Source organism: Thermobia domestica, chromosome 1 (assembly GCF_964235325.1).
Source record: "Thermobia domestica chromosome 1, izTheDome1.hap1.1, whole genome shotgun sequence".
Taxonomy (NCBI): Eukaryota; Metazoa; Arthropoda; class Insecta; order Zygentoma; family Lepismatidae; genus Thermobia; species Thermobia domestica.
In genome coordinates this window covers 124,899,228-124,916,769 of record NC_137454.1, presented here as the reverse complement: position 1 = coordinate 124,916,769, position 17,542 = coordinate 124,899,228, and the positions used below count along the sequence as shown (strand labels likewise).

Below are 17,542 nucleotides of genomic sequence, written 5' to 3'. Positions count from 1 at the left end.
TCTTTAGGAAAATTTTCCATTTTAATCAATATATTGACCCTTTGTAGACTCTCAAATAGCTATTTACCACGATTTACAAAAAATACGAAATTTACAGTTTAACACCTCATAAATATATCCTATAAGCTGAAATGTGATATATATTTATATCTATCTATATATATATATATATATATATATATATAGATAGATAGATAGATAGATAGATAGATAGATAGATAGATAGATAGATAGATAGATATACAAAGAATTATGATGGAAAACAGCGAGATATTGATATAATGAAACAGAAAAACTACAGATCGCAGGAAAAAAGCTCGTCGACTGGTAAATATAAATTAATACTAGATATGATCGAGTCAGGGCCTCGTGGCATCACAGGTGAGTTTCATACTCAAAAAAACAATATAAATAAACTTGATACTTATTATCATTCTAAATCTTTAGAATGAATTACCCATGAGAGCAATTTGCATCTTGAAAACGTAATAATTACTGAAAAAAAATGAAATATACAGTTCTCTTTAACTTATGAGGATATATTAACATGATATAATATCTTTTTCCCTTATTCAGTTCTTTACAGAAATACTTTTTACTGAAATTGTATAGCAGATATTTGATTAAGATTATACATATGAGATACAGTAGTAGTTTGCGAAAAATGTTCCAGTGTATTACACAATTCACCTAATACGCGCTGCTATAGTAGCTAATAAGAGCTTCCCTTGCCTCAAGGATGAGTAGATTTATCACCTAGACTAAGACCTTTTCCTTTTGATATGGTACGTACATCTTGCAAATATTTGTAGCACAAAAATTGCTTAGTTCTTAAGCAATCTATATTCAGACATCAACACTTAATTTTACCGCATATATATAATTTTACCGCAAAGAATACCCAAGGAAAAATGTATTTACCATTCAGGTGTGTTTATTCAAATATCGATTAACCTTATTTTAGTCTCAATGCAGATTATTTATGCTAAAGTTATGACTTATCTAGCAATCGAACTATTGAATTTGTTATTCTTGCCTATTCATATGGTCTAATGGTGAAAGAAAACAAATTTAGGCACAACACAGAAAACTTGCCACATCAAAAATACTTACATGCAATTTATTAGTCAGTAGTATGAACGAGGATGTAATCTTGTACAGTTTCCAGCAAAAAACCTGCAACATGAGCATGTAAGTTTGTGAAACTACGCCTAGCAGCCAAGGGAATCAACATAACGTCTGAGTGGCACGAATCACGCCAGGAGAAACCTCGGCGCCTATTTTGGAGCAAAAGACTTCGTCGTTTGACAATAAACTTACATGCTCATGTTGCAGGTTTTTTGCTGCGGACTGTACATTTGAATACAATAATATTATTATTATTAATTACTATTATTATTATTAATGTTATTATTATTAATTACTATTATTATTATTATTATTATTATTAAAAACTAGCATTTAAGAAGTTGTAGTTACCTAAAACTAAGAGCAACTACTATATGAAACAGGAACAGTCCCGTGTAAATAGAGTCTATATAGTTTTGGCACATACACTCACATTTATTAAGAAAAACATTAAATATGTTTTTTAACTGAATTGATTGTATTGTTGAAAAAAGGAAAACACGAATATGTCCATTGGTTAATATTATTTGTACGAAATATATGTTTTTACGTTAATTATAGAATAATGTGCGAAGTAAGCCACATACAGGGATTAGACAAAAAAAAATTTAAACGTCTGTAAAAGTGTGAAAATGATACCTAATATGGTGTGGGGTCTCCTTTTGAGCCCAAAACAGCTTAGATCCGATGTGGAATGGACGCATACAGCTCCTGCATCGTGGTGTGTGGAATTGTGTACTATTGTTCCTTCAAAACATGCTCCAGTTCCTTAAGGGATACTGGTGGAAGATAATGAGACCGAACACGCCTTTCTAACTCAGACCACAATGGCTCAATGATGTTTAGATCTGGTGATTGTTGGACCCAGGGGAGGTGTGATAGCTCCTGGTCATGCTCCTCAAACCATGATTTCACCGATTTTGCAGCGTGACAGGGTGCCAAATCATCTTGATAGATGGCATCACAATCAGGGAACAATATTTGGGCCATGGGTAGAACCTGGTCCCCCAAAATGGCCTCATACGTCTTAGCATTCATCATTACATGCAGGGCTATGATGAGACCTGCAGAAAACCACGATATCACTGCCCATACTGTAACAGAACCACCCCATGCTTTACAGTTGGGAGTAGACAGTCCGTATCATAGGCCTGCGACGGTGTTCTCCATACGTCAACACGACCGGTTGTTGGAAACAAGGTGAAGGTCGATCCATCGGACCACATTACTTGTTTCCATTGGTCTTGAGTCCACGCCTCGTGGTCCTTGCACCACTGGATACGATTCTTCGCATTTACTGCTGTGACCAGGGGTTTGGCGACAGCGGCTATGCCATGAATTTTCATTTTATGAAGTTCTCGTTGCACTGTTTTCGACGAAACCGGGTTCTGTAGGCCGGAATTGAGTTCAAACGTAATTTTCATTCCAGTGGTCTTCTTTTTAGTTGCTACAATCCGTTTTAATGCCCTCCGGCCCCTATCTGACAGGATTGTCTTTCGACCACTGTTGTGCTTTGCAGACGTCGCTTGCCCATGAATTGTGTATGCCCTCGTGACATTGGACACAGTGCCTTTCGATACCCCTACAATGTTCCCCACTGTTGCCACTGAAGCTCCAACCTGACGGGCACCAACGATCATGCCTCTTTGGAAGTCTGTCAGGTCGCTCATTTTACCGCACCACTTTCACACCACGACACTCACAGGTGAATTGGTTACTGCTGATAGAAGAGGAAGGTCCACATGACTCATTGAAAGCAAAAAACGATCGGCAATCGCAACACGTGTTGTACAGTGAAAGGCCAAACTTATGTGTCGTGTATGAAGTGTTTTTAGATTTTTTGTCAACCCCCTATATGTTCATAGTCGTTTACGTAAATAGTATTGTGGATAGAATCCAGTGTATACATTAACAGAAACAAATATCACTATTCTGAAATTAAGCAGGAAAACTTACGATAACATTTTGTGAATTAAGTTTGAAGAAGTGTGAAGTACAAGCAAAATTCAGTATTCATTGAAACATGTAATATTCTTGAGATAAATATTAACAGGAAAATAAACAAATTAATATTAATCTCATTTTATTTAATGAGATTTCTTCTGTAACTTCAATAAGTATTGTACTTTTTAAAGTAAAAGACAGAAAAGTTCTACAGAATACATTATTTCTTTTTAGTTCACATCTTATGTTTTAAATGGCATACTCTATAAAACATGAGTAAGAAGAAACAATTGTGAAAATGTGTTGGTGTGCATTTTGGAACGCTGAAGCAAGCATCTTGTATTAGAACACGCTAAGAAACTAATAAGCACTTACTCTCAACTGAGATCTTCTAGGTATACACTTTTTAAGTACTTCTTCAGCTTTAACACATTTAGCTTTATATTTGTCAAAAACTTCGAGCGTCCTGATGCACTGAAGACATGCATTCGTCGGTAAACCATCATCTTCGCTTACCTACAAAGAAAAGTAATAACAGTGACCGTTTAAACCAGTGACCAAGATACAGAAGCTAAACCTGCTAATGTGCTCACTACGTTCGCTGTTCGAACTTCTCTATGTGCATGTTATCTTGGATTCTTCTGTAACGTACATTCTTCTTAGTGTTATAGAATACAAATTTAGAATTATTTTATTCTCCTTTTTTAAAGTATGTTTTATGATGCAGCCAAATCCAATTTTTGTCCTATTTTCTCATTTCAAAAAAATATTTACTCAAGATTCATTAGAATAATTTTATCTCCACCACTTTTCCAATGGTTCTTTTTATTTTAACATGTTACTTTAATCTAAAGAGCATAACAACAATATGTTAACCTTTTAAGTTTCGTTTCTAAATCCAATACAACCAACTGAATTGAAACGTTATTTGTGATTTGGATTTGGTGAAAGTATTTCATGTTTAAAATATGTAAGAGAATTATACCAGGGTCGGATGGTATAAGCTAAGGTGGTAACGTTTCCACGTATCTCAAACCGTCTAGAACATCTTTCCTCATACATTACAAACCCACAAAACATAAATGTAATCGGTTTATTGGAAAAGTGAAATCTTTAAGTTTGACGTCTCACGTTTATGCCGACGAGGCTAAAGGAGACTGCCATTATGAAATAATGAATGAAATGGTGGAATGAAGTGAGAGAAAACGGGAGAACACCGAGAAAACTAACGCACAAGGTTTGTTCACCACAAAATCCACTTGGCGCGAACTGGGATCGAACCAGGGACTCCAAGCACCAGAAGTGAACGCTTTACCACTGAGCCACCGCGGCCCCCTCGGTTCAGTGGAATTAAAAGTACTTTCTGCATATGTACAGGGAGTGTTCATTGAACATTTCCCCTGATCCACTTACCGTTGACAGAGACAAACGAAATTTGACGCACATTTATTAGTTCTTCTCTATGTGAGAACCTCAAATGGCCATACATTTTTCCATCGCTTTATACACTTGTAGAGATCTTGTTTATAGAAGTCCGCAGAATGTTGCAGCAGCCATGACTTGACCCAAGAAATCAGCGTTTCATCATCTTGGAAATGATTTCCTTTCAAAAATGACTTTGCGGTTGGAAAGATGTGAAATCAAATGATGGAAGATCAGGAGAGTATAGAAATGGGAAAGGATTTCATGCCCGCAAGATCGTGCTCCTGTCTGGGCAACATGTGAGTTGTGGGTTGGAGCATTGTCTTGAAAGATACGAACACCTTTGGTCAGCATTCCATGTCTCTTGATTTGATGGAATCCTGTACTTTTCTGTATCAGTAAAGCAGAGTATGAGCTTGTATTTGTCGTATCATTCGACAGGAAATCCATCATCACTACTCCAGCTGGTCTCAAAAAACTTCAGCATGACCTTGAACGGTGAGGGTTGATCATGTGCCTTTTTTGAGTTGGAGAGTAAGTATGCTTCAGTGATGGACCAATTTTAAGTTAGCAATCTGTCAAAAAAAAAAAAAAAAAATCCTCCTACTTTTCGTGATATAGTGTCAAAAGTTTCTGGGAGTAAGTGACTAGTTCCTGCTTTTAGAAAGGTATTTCTAGTCAGGGCACCCTATTACACAAACGCCTTATGCATGTGCAAAACCTCATGGATTACTCTTCCCATAGACGCTACACTTATCTTGACATATTCAGGTAGTTGGCGAATGGCTATCCGACGATTCTTTAAATGGAAGCTTCCATTTACCCAATGGTATCTTTATAATGAAGGACTGAAAATGCCAAGGAATGAGGATACTTTCTATGGAAAACCGACTACATACGAACTGACGATGTCAGTGCTTCAGAACTTAACATAATGGGATTTCTTCTCCATAAGTCTCTTTCAACTCATCAAATGTTTCCTTTGGTATGCGGCTTCTCGAGTACAGATGTTCGGTTTTGTGTATTCTGGCAATAATGTTTTCGAGGGATTTTTGCAGAAGCAGAGCACGATTGCAGAGGGAATAACACGATTGGTAGAGGGAGAGTTTAATCAAGGAACTCGAAAGTGGAGTAAAATATTGTATTTATTGGCTTAAATCTAGGGTGTAAATTGTCTGCAAAATATAAATTAACTTCTGTAACCAAGATGTTTTACGGAAATACAGAAACAAAGACAAAAACTGTTGTCTTAAGTTTGGAAGTGACATGTTTTATAGTCATGAGCAATTATTCATTAACAAAAAGACAGAAAACAAGAGGTAGTCTCTGTGGTCAAGGGGTCGAGTAGTGGACTGATAGTTCTTATACTGTTTTGACACCAGATCGAATCCCATTCCACCCATTTTTTTTTTTTTTTTACAAAACCTTATAGAAAGTGTATATTTTTTATGGTAATAAGAACCGAAAAAATATAATAAGGAAATAACTTTTTGTTTGCTCTAATGGCGTATTTATTCAGTTTTAGTATACTCTTAGAAATAGAGATTGTTTTCAGTTTATGCTGTTGTATAGCTCCTCTTCTTATCCTCTTTTCTTGGAAAAAGAACAACTTTTTCTCCAATAAGGTATATATATATATATATACATACAGGGTTGATTAATTCGTGTGTCAATTTTATTTGTTCACTGTGCAAAAGTGGTATGACGTAAAGCCGCGCAATTTGGTGTAACTTGAGAAGAAGGACATAAGTTTTGTTTCGCCATAGAAGCATGCCACTTGTACTAAAGATTGAAGAGATATAGGGTCAAAGGTCAAATTTCGATTTTTTCCTTATAGGCTTGCAATGGTAAATTCTGAAATAGCCCTCAAGAACGTAAATCGAAGTAATAACAAAGAAAAAGCTGTATGGTATGATTCTATGTCGCAAGGGGACCAAATATGCGTCAATCAAGTATCAAGGTCAGAGGTCACGGTTAGATCAAGATCACAGGTCATCTTGAGAACCCATTTGAATACACTGAAAACAACACAATGTCCGTACCTCATCATGTCAAATGGGATCTCAAGGTGACCTGTGACCTTGATCTGACAGTGACCTCTGAGCATAGCACTTGATTGACGCATATTTGGTCGGCTTGCGACATAGAATCATAACATACAGCTTTTTCTTTGTTATCATTTTGATTTACGTTTTTTCAGGCTATTTCAGAATTTACCATTGTAATCCCATAAGGAAAAAATCGAAATTTGACCTTTGACCCTATATCTCTTCAATCTTTAGTACAAGTGACATGCTTCTATAGCGAAACAAAACTTATGTCCTTCGTCTAAAGTTATTCTAAATTGCACGGCTTTACCTCATTCCACTTTTGTACAGTGAGCAAATGAAATTGACACACGATTAATCAACCCTCTGTATATATATATATATATATATATATATATATATATATATATATATATATATATATAAACAGACATCTTAGTACCAAACGTGATTTATCGTGACGAAATGAACAAGCTTCCCGTTATTAAAAAAGAAAGCTATAAAAATTATTGGTCTTTCTTTAGGTTATCAGTGTGCTAAATATAGGAAGAGTATACTTAATAAGGCAAGATGTACGATCATACCCACAAATTCAGATGGTGAGTGAAAGATGTTTTCTGCACAAATATTTTACAGGTTTAGGTGCATGAAACACCAATACGTCATGGTCTCACTTATCTGACCTTCGTTTATTCCACATACCGTATTATCCGACATACTGCAGGTAAAAAGTAGCATCAATCGGCAAGAACTGCAAATTGTCTTAGTCTGTTTTTGATGCTCTGGTCTCTATCGCCTAGCACGCCCGCCTATACCATAACTCATACGTCTATCATTCAGTGCAGGCAGGTATCCAGGTTTTCTTTTCGGAGGGGGCCCAACACGAATCCTCATAAGCACGTAATTCTAATGTTTTAAAAATAATAATAATAATAATAATGCAACAGTCCTGCATTTCTCTTAAACTTTTCTTACTTTTAATTTATGAACCGGTTTACTTTAAACTAACTGCATTGTAGCACAAACGAAATCAAAAAATATTTTCGAGACATGTAAGGAAAACTGTCCGCTACGTATATCACATAACAAAAATAGCAAATGGCAACGAGTGTATCGTTCTAATACATTAACGTTATAAACAAAACGGAAACGAAATTGTAATCCCATTTAAAAGTGTTCTTTAATTCCATATGGTATCAATAACATTACGGTATGTTCTTAGAATTATAACAACGCATTGCCCATAGTTTGGACACTCACTCAAATCTGATATAAAAGAACCTCAAAAGGAAAAAAGCAGGTTTATTAAAAAGTGCTTGAGTTTTGGAAGGGGGCAGCTTCCAGGACCTCACGCTGGATACGTTCCTGATTCAATGCATTATATTTATTTCTAACAAAACATGATTATTAGATGCGTAATATGCAACATTCTATCATAGTTTGACTTTTAACAGGTCTTTTCTTAACACATCCATATTATCCGCCATTCTGCCTGCCTGTTTTATGTCGGATAAGCGAAACTACTGTATTTCCAAAGATAGCATATACGCAGGGACTAGAGGTATACGCAAATTTTAGCCCGGCCCGGCTCCTTGAATTTATAATCTATAAGCAGGAGCGGATTAAGGGCGGAACCAATGGAGCTCAGGCTCCGGGACCCCCAAATTCAGGGGCCCCTTAAAATCCATCTGTTTAATACTAAAATATAGCAATCAACTTATTATATTATAGGTTTCAGACCTATGCTAAATTTTTTCCCGCTCGTTACGCTCACGGTATCGCTATATTTAAATCTTGCCATCGGCAGCATTTAACTGTTAATAATGAATGTAACTAATTATTGTAAACTTAGAGCACATTAAAATATTACAGCATAGTTCTCTGTGGTTCGATACGCCTATGAGGCAGTGGAAGGCAGGAAAGAAAATTTATGCACTGGACCTAGTCGTAACATACGGCCACCTTAAAATAGTCGGCTCCAGGGCCCCAAAAGCCTTAATCCGCCCCTATCTATAAGCAATATTTAATGAAGTAGTCCCTTTCTTCTTTACCTAATTTCAGAGACCGCGCTGTTGCAATGGTAGAGCGTTCACCTCTGGTGCATGGGGACCTTGGTTCGATCCCAGCTCGCGCCAAGTTGCAGGAAGTATGTAATTTCGAATAAAAAAAACTACTATATAAAACTCTGCTATTGTCGTGAACCTTATTTCGAAATCGAAGAGTAAGAAGACGAAATTCACTACCTTATTATTATAGATCAATTTCAATTGAAGCAGTTGAAATAGTTGGGAATAATTAGACACCCTATATACCAGTGTGCCACAATCGGCCACTGGTGTGTCCAGCAAAGTGAATAGTGTGACGCAAACTTTTTCCTATCATTTGCAAAAATATTTGTCGTGTTTCTATTATTATTATTACTATTATTATTATCAACGATTCTTCCATGGATCAGCTGTCTGTATACGGTTAACCAACCACAAATATCACATTGAGGAAATATGTATAATTATTTACTTTAATAGTAATAGAAAGGTATATTTTCTTGTATATTCTACCGGGAATAACTGCATCTGGTCTAGAAAGCTAGGACTAACAATAAAGGAATCCGATGTTCTGACCACACACCGCCCCAAAGTCGTGAGTGCTACAAGTTCTCTTCTACGCCTTGGCAGATTAAGGGCTGTTGCGTTCAGGGAGAGAGAAACAACTTAATTTCATTGCAGTTATATTTTAATAAATGTTAACTTATGTTTATAATTTTAATAAATGTTAACTTATGTTTATAACAGTAAACTACTCTACTGAATATTTACATGACAAACGAGTTGTCATATTGTTAGGTTATTAATGATACGTTTATTTATGAAATGTGGTTGAGAAAATTGTGCAAAAAGAACGCATACCATACAGTAAATTACACCAAATGTTTCATACTACGGTGGAGAGTTGTTAAAATATATATTCATAATAAATAAACCGTCATAGCTTTTTTTTTTTTTTTTTTTTTTTGAGAAAATTGAATTATTTAAATTTTCATCCTTCAGTAAACTACCCTTACTTTAAGGTGTCGAAGGATATAAAATTCGAAACGATAGTATGTTATTAAAACGTTATGTTAAGAATTCGGTCCAAATACGTTGAAGAGTATGGCCTCTATTTGAATGCATGTAAAAGCATGACGAACCGACAGACGAATAGATGGACACACATCTAAAAATCATTTTCTCGGTATGTAGGGGCCATGTAACTTAAATTTATTATAATCTCATATTCGATTTTTGTAACTATTACCTCACTTTCTTCTTTCGTCGTTCGAATGTGAAAACGAATAGGCCTAAAATGATAATTTGTAATCCCTAAAAATTAATTTGTTATGTTTAATGTGTTTTCACGCTAGAAATAAAAAAGCTTCTGCCTGTTAAATCACTTTATTATGTTCTTCACGCTACTGCATAATTGGGAAGAATGGTATGATTATAGTTAATATTCATGGCATATTTTGGAAGCATTCGTGTTCCTCACAAACAGAGCTGTATAATTTAGTTTTGTTTAAAGACAGCATTCTTTATTCCTTACACACACTTATGATTGCATTTCTTGCAATTGTGGATATGAAAAAAAGGACAGAAAGAGTTAATACTCTAAAAAGAAACACACCCACAAACACTAGAACAATAATTTAACATCAGTTTTTTTTTTTTTTTTTTTTTTTTTTTAAATGACAACGAGCTATTCTACTTCATTCGCTCTAACTGTAAGGCTGCAGGTCGCACATGTTTTTTGTTCCTGACTCACAGACACTCGAAGTGAATTGAGTGCAATAACAGAGAAGGGAGGAATAAGCATACCATAGCATAAACTGAAAACAATCGCTGTTAATAATAGCACTCTAATTCTGAATAAATACGTCGATTAAAGAACACTATTAATAAGCTATTTCCTTATTATACAGTTTCGGTTCTTATTAACATGAAATTCATGCACCTTCTATGTTTTGTAAAAAAGATGGGATTCGATCTGGTGTCAAAACAGTATAAGAACTACCAGTCCGCCACTCTACCCATTTGACCACAGACTACCTCTTGTTGCCTCACTTTTTCTTTCTTAAATAAATTCTCATGGCTATAAAGCATCTCACTTCCAAACTTAAGACAACAGTTTTTCTCTTTGTTTCTATATTTCCGTACAACCTATTGGTTACAGAAGGTAATTTATATTTGGCAAACAATTTACACCCTAGGTTTAAATCAATAAATACAATATTTTACTGCACTTTCTAGTTCCTTGATTCAACTTCTGGATACTACGATACTACCAACCGTAAAATTCATTCTGCAATCGTGCTCTGCTTCTGCAAAAATTCCTCGAAAGCATTATTGCCAGTATACACAAAACTGAGCATAATTTTGTTTCTTGCTTATATTTTTATTTTATTATATTTTTTTGGAAATGTCTTCTTAGATGGATTGTTTTTTTTATCATCTGCATTTACTAATCACTGAATTTTACCCATAAACGTAAGGAACATGGAATAATCGCGAAAAACCGTGGGTTACAGTATACGCTTTTTTTTTTTTTTTTTTTTTTTTTTAATCATGAGGGTACATATATGAATGGTTGAGAGACAGAATGAACTCAAACGATTGCGTCTTTATTCATTTGTTGCATGGATATGCAAAGTAAATGAAGTCGCTGTATTTCTCACTTAGCCAACTAACTTGGAGTAAATTAGATTTTCTGTACACTGTAACAGTCTTTTGAAATGGTCTATTTATTCTAATATGTGTAATTCTGGACAATGATTTTATTTGTGCAGTTGTGTCTTGTTCTGAAGTGACTCTTAAAATATTCACATCAGTACAACGTATTTCTATCAGGCATCCTCGGTGGATGAGTTGGGAGATTCGTCGCCTTTCTATACAAGTGGTCCCTGATACCAGTCCAGGAATAGTACAATTTCTCTCTGGTTAAAAAACTGGTAGTGGGTCGGATCCCACTTTAAACTGCATGTTCTGTCCTTCATAACCTCGGTGCTGCATAAGTTAAGGGCACACAAACTTATTTCCATCCATACGTAACCTAAATAAAGTAAATCTATTTAAAAAGAACTGGTTTAAACCCAGAAAAAAGAACTTTTTTTGATTTACTTTTAAAAAGTATGGTTTTGCTAACCTTGGATTATACACAAAAATATTATGAAGTTTAAAGAAATTTTTAACATTTGCTACTCTACTCAGGAGTGGATTAACGGTGGAGCCAATGGAACCCAGGCTCCGGGGCCCTCCAAAAATCCCTCTCTTTAATAGTAAAATACAGCAATCAACTTATATTATAGGTTTCAGACCCATGCTAATTTTTTCCCACTCGCTGCGCTCGCGGTATCGCTAGAGTTAAGTCTTCCACCAGCGTCTTCACAATACTCACTTTGAGGGAGGGAGCTATTTTGGCCTATATTACAAACCAAATTATTAGCTTATAGTGACAATTCCTTTGAAATCTCTCTGTCATTACTTAGAGCAAATCTAAGAGGTTTTCCAAATTTCCTTAACAATAAAATGTTCCTATTCAAATCAATTTGGGTTCTCTGAAATACTAAAGTCATTCCCCAACAACATGTCTGGGGGAAAATTACTTAACACGCGAAAAGCATGATGAAATGTTCTCCCATTAATTTTGACACTTACAATTGCTATCTTGTTTATCAAAGGAGAATTCTGAGTAATTCCTTTTAGTCATGTATCGATATTCAATATCTTAGATTACGTGAAATTAAATCATCTCTAATTATTGATATCTGCGAAGCAGAATCTGATACAGCATCAGCATTCTTATCTGCAATCAATAATGGCATTAAGATAACATTTAATGGCATGGAGCACAATAAAATACAGGGTGGCCCGAAAGTAGGTATACACCCCTGGATTGATCAAGTGTAACATTCTAGCTTATAGGTTTATTTGCTTCGGCTGTTCCGAGCTTAAGATACAAGTAAAAAGACTTTAAGAACAAATAAAAAAAAACTAAGTCTACCTGATGGATAACAATAGGAACTTATATTAAAAGCAATGAGTTTATCAGTACGGGACTGTATACCTACTTTTGGGCAGGGTTTGAAAAAACCCGGGTATTTTTTAAAAAATCCAACCCACCTCGGCCCATATGGGTTTTTTCGGGTATTTTCGGTTTTTTTTGGTTTTTCGGGTTTAATTGTTTTTTTTCGAAATATCTCAATGTCTCTGGGGTAAACGTGTTAAAATGTGATTTATATTTCAAGATTGTCATTGTCGCAACTTGCAACAATTTTCTGTTCACTACTGTTTTGACAAAATGGCGGCCATTTTGAAATTTTATATTGAATCGACGAGAAAATCTATACAGCAAATTTAAAACGTCTCTTGCTTCTATCCTCAAAATTTCAACTTTGAAGTCCGAAAATTGCACCCTGTAGCGTGGATACACGCTATTTGAAAAATGGCCACTATTTTGAAATTTTACGTTGGATCGCCGCCAAAATACATACGCAGCTAATTTAGTGTGTCTCTTCTTTTGCTCTGAAAATTTGTTTTTAAAAGACCGAAAATTGCTCTTTGCAACGTGGATACCCGCAATTTTGAAGAACAAAAATGCCGCCATTTTGAAATATTACGTTGGTATGCCGCCAAAAATTTATGCAGGAAATTTAGTGTGACTCGTGCTTGTACCCTGAAAATTTAAACTTAAAAGACCGAAAGTTGTACCCTGTAATAAATGTGTGTCGTACAGGCAGACAAACGAACAAATGTAGATCGAATTATTCCAGGATCCTCAGTAACGTTCGCCAAATACAGTATGAATACTAAATATATTAATTTAAAACAAATATATAATTCACGTATTATAAAATAAATGTTTCAAAATATCTTATATGGCAAACATTTTCCAGCGTAAAATAAATGGTTTTACTGTTGAAGTTCACTTCCGATACTTTGCGCGTTCAATTACGGGAATTTCCCTAGCACTAGCAAGACGGTTCTTTCTCGAACATGAATTTAAAACATAGGGTGGGGGTAAGTGGGGGCGCTCGCCCCACCTAATGTTTTGGCATGGCTTTTTTTTCGATTTTATAAAATAATTTTCTCAGTTAATAAGGATTATATTTCATAAAAACGGACCCTGAAAGACGTCTGTAATCATCGCTATACAAAGTAACACTTTGAACTTTGCAATACTCTACCAAAATTTCCCGATTTAATTATATTTCAGTCTTTCTTCCATTTGTTTCCTCCCAGCAGTATATTATCACACACAAACAAACACACCTAACACACTATCTGTAGGTGCTGACTTTAAAAGGGGGGGAGGCTTTTCTGTTCCGTCTCTCCAATCTAAAAGCAGAGGGGTTTTGCTCTTATATAATTATCAAGTAATGATTACAAGGTGGTTGCATATCTTCAGGAGTACCGCTATTGATTCCCCCCCTAATCGAAGGGTCTGCGCACGCCTGTGATTTAAAACAATTAACAAAGAGATAATTCCAATTTTATAAAGTAAATGTCTTTAATTAAAATAAATATCTTCCAGCTTAAAATAAATAGTATTATTGTTCAAGTATTCACTTCCAATGCTTTGTACGTTCAATTGCGGGAATTTCCCGAGCTCTTTTTCATAACGGGTTTTCCCCGAAAATGCAACTTTCTTTACCGTGCATCGACACTTCCACTAGTACGGAAGTTTAAATTCAGCACTTGAAATAGTAGGGTTACATAGCCTTCGGAACTCCGAGCATTAAGCTTCTTAAAGGCAAGAATTTTTACGCTATTGCTGGTGCTGATTCAAGAGAATGCTTAATTGAAGAGTAGCGACTAAACTGTTGTTGTTGGAAAGCAAAATTTTACTGAAGAATTACTTGTGTTACCATCTAATGTATGAAATAATACTAATAGCTTTACTAATGTATTTACATATTTACTGGAGGTACAGACACCTATGGCCTTAAACTCGTCAAATGTATGAGGGGATAACGTCCCACGACGTCGCCGAGCACACTATTCACGGAAAGTATTTTTTAAAATATAAAATTGCATATTTTATTTCAAATAAATAATAAACACAATCCATACATTAATTTGTTTTGAAATTATCTCAAGCTAAGGTAGCTGTTTGAGGTCTAACATTGAATGTTGTATACTTTTAACATGAAAGGATCTAATTCGTCCAAGGGACGCATTACTATCAGTAGCGCTAGTGTTCCGCTATTATAAAATTCGGAAGAATAGTCCTTTCTAGGTTTCAATTGTCGTTGATTGTTTAAGCCTATTCCTATATTTTTCACAGCAGATTGAAAAAGTACCTCAGGGACCGTTGTTCGAAATGCGTCAACAGCTACTTCAGCGGATACAAATCGTTCCCCATGAATCTTATTTATCACGCGTGGGAACAAAAAGTCATCATTAGATGTTAAATCGGGTGAGTACGAACAATCAGTCTTTAATTCAACGTTTTTACTGCAAATCAATAGTTTGGTGCGCTGAGTTGGAACTGGTGTTGTGGTGTAAAATGATGCGATACACAGTGGGATTAAAACGAAACAATTGAACTAGGAAATTAAACATTGGCATACTCGCTAATCTTAGTCATAGGGTCAATGGTTTAGTCGGCCAAGCTAATTCGATCATATTAAAAGGTTAAAACTAAAACAACCGTGTGAAAATAAAGAAAATTGACTTTTATTTCAAAATTTAACATTTTCGATATTGTTGCAACGACTTCAATGCATTTTAAAATTGAAAAACTGTCTGCCTAGCAAACACATTTTTCTGAAAAATAAATATTAAGTGATACAGTATGTTAAGAAAAAAGAAATAAATTTTCTCCAAAATACATAAATATTAAAAAAAAAAAAAAGTAAAATTAAATCGTATTCATGTAAATAACGAGGCACACGGACTTCTTGATGCTAAGTTGTAATGACTAGTTCTCCATCGATAAAAAGAATTTCAAAAAACTGACAACATATGAAACGAAAGTGACGAACATGAACATCTCCTAAAATAATTATTAATTCTAATCAATCTGAATGGGATCAAGCGCAGATCATTTCTTCGACATCATCTACCAAATCTTCGGTAAAATCGTCGTAATTTTAAACTAATTCATTGGTAACCACTTTCACAGGAAGAATGATACACAGAAATACATCCCCACCTCCGCTCGATTATTTACATAGCTAGAGGACGAATGGCGTAGCTCGTCTACAGGATATTCCGGGCTCTGGGTCCACAGTGTGCAAGTTTGTGCACCAGTGGGGTATTTTGTGGGCTACCGGATGTAGCCCTAGAATATTGCAAATTAAAGTTAATATAAATTAATTTATATTGATAATTTTATACTTTAGTATCTTCTTTCAATGTTAAAAAGTTTCTGCGTAATGTATGTATTTTGAAACATTCACTAACTTATTTCACGCACTCTGTCTCATTTTCTCAAGAGATTTTCAATCTGGCAACGCAGCAGGAAACCTCCTCTAGTTACTCAACTGCAAGAAGAATCGTGTAGTTATCAGCGCATTCCCCTTCCCTTTATCTCCACCTGCAGCGTACGATCGGGCTAGAAGGTAACACCAGTAATCGATTTGATTTCTTAGGCGTGAGCGAACGTAAAGGGAAGTTACACGAGAATGACAGCGTATTTTGGGAGTCTCTCGGAATTATCTCGACACTTTGAGCCTCGTTCCGTAGCGGTTTGCGTCAACGCAATGCACATTTTGTTTTACAGTATTTTGCGACAGCCGGAATAGTTATAATTACTTGTTTCATTATTTGCGTCACGTTGTGAAGGCTCCTTTGTTGCTAATTACCTATTTCAGCCTTCTTTATAACTCTCACCCACAGGGGGTCCACTGGGTTTGGATCCCTCTCAAAACATCCTAAGTCAACATGTATGTGTACACTTTCTCAATAAAACTATACTTGCTTAACGGGAAATGATTGGTGTAGCATTAAAATTTGATCTTACACTTCATCTGTACTCTTTCTCTTATAAGACGCCGCGGTGGCTCAATGATAGAGCGTCCACCTCTGGTACATGGGGTCCCTGGTTCGATCCCCGCTCACGCCAAGTGAACTTCGTTGTGGACAAGCCCGGGTTCTCTCGTTTCCTCCCACTTTCTTCCACCATTCTATTTATTTCTCATCATCACAGTCTCCTTTAGCCTAACCGGCAAAACTGGGACGTAAAACTGAAAGATTTCACTTTTTTCCTTCTCTATTGTTATTTTGTTTTCTTGTTCGATAGAAGTGCTCCATTGCAGAACCGAGGCTACATGAGACATGGACCGACAGTGTACGGTAGAATCCAAACCATCAATGCGCTCAACACTCTCCTACCGAAAATTGTCCCGGGACCACGTCCATTAAAGGAGCGCGCTCTAGCGATTAGACCAGGAGGAAGGGCATAGATGTTACTAAACAGGAACTAGGCCCAACTAGCAATTACTCATTGCTGCAAAGAGGGAGAGCTATTTATTATTAATGTGTTATAAAGATTAGTGGTAGCCCAAGCCATCGAACCAGTATACGCTACTCTTGAGCACCTAATCACGGTATGCGCTCTTTACGCACACCTCAAGATGACACAAACCTTGGAATTAACAAGACACAAGGAACCATGAAAATTGTAGAATTAATGGAAATCCTGTAACTCATAAACTCATCCTATAAGTCATCCCTCATAACCATTTCCCGCATAGCATCAACATTACTGGAACCAATACATGTAGGTGGACGACAAAATTCATCACAGAGATGTGTGATCACGTTGGACTTCTGACAACCAATTACACACACTCCTACTGGATAGTACTCTCCTTAGCTACAAGACAGTTCAAAATAATCTTTATTGTCCTGTCTTCAGCTTCTATTTCTTTCTTTTCATCTACCTGTCGTCATTGATTTGTTACTTCTGCAAAACGAGTACGATCATACCGTGCATAATGAATAATTTATTTCCTTAGCGATAGT

General features: G+C 35.8%; 1 protein-coding gene across 1 annotated transcript in view; it reads right to left on the bottom strand.

Annotated features, from left to right (window-relative positions):
* The window catches only part of LOC145688924 (uncharacterized), a 49,800-nt gene that overhangs the window by 8,847 nt on the left and 23,411 nt on the right, over positions 1-17,542 (bottom strand). The window contains exon 2 of the mRNA XM_081763093.1: positions 3,448-3,588. Within this exon, the coding sequence (XP_081619219.1) occupies positions 3,448-3,588 (141 nt within the window). The remainder of the gene's footprint in view (positions 1-3,447; positions 3,589-17,542) is intronic.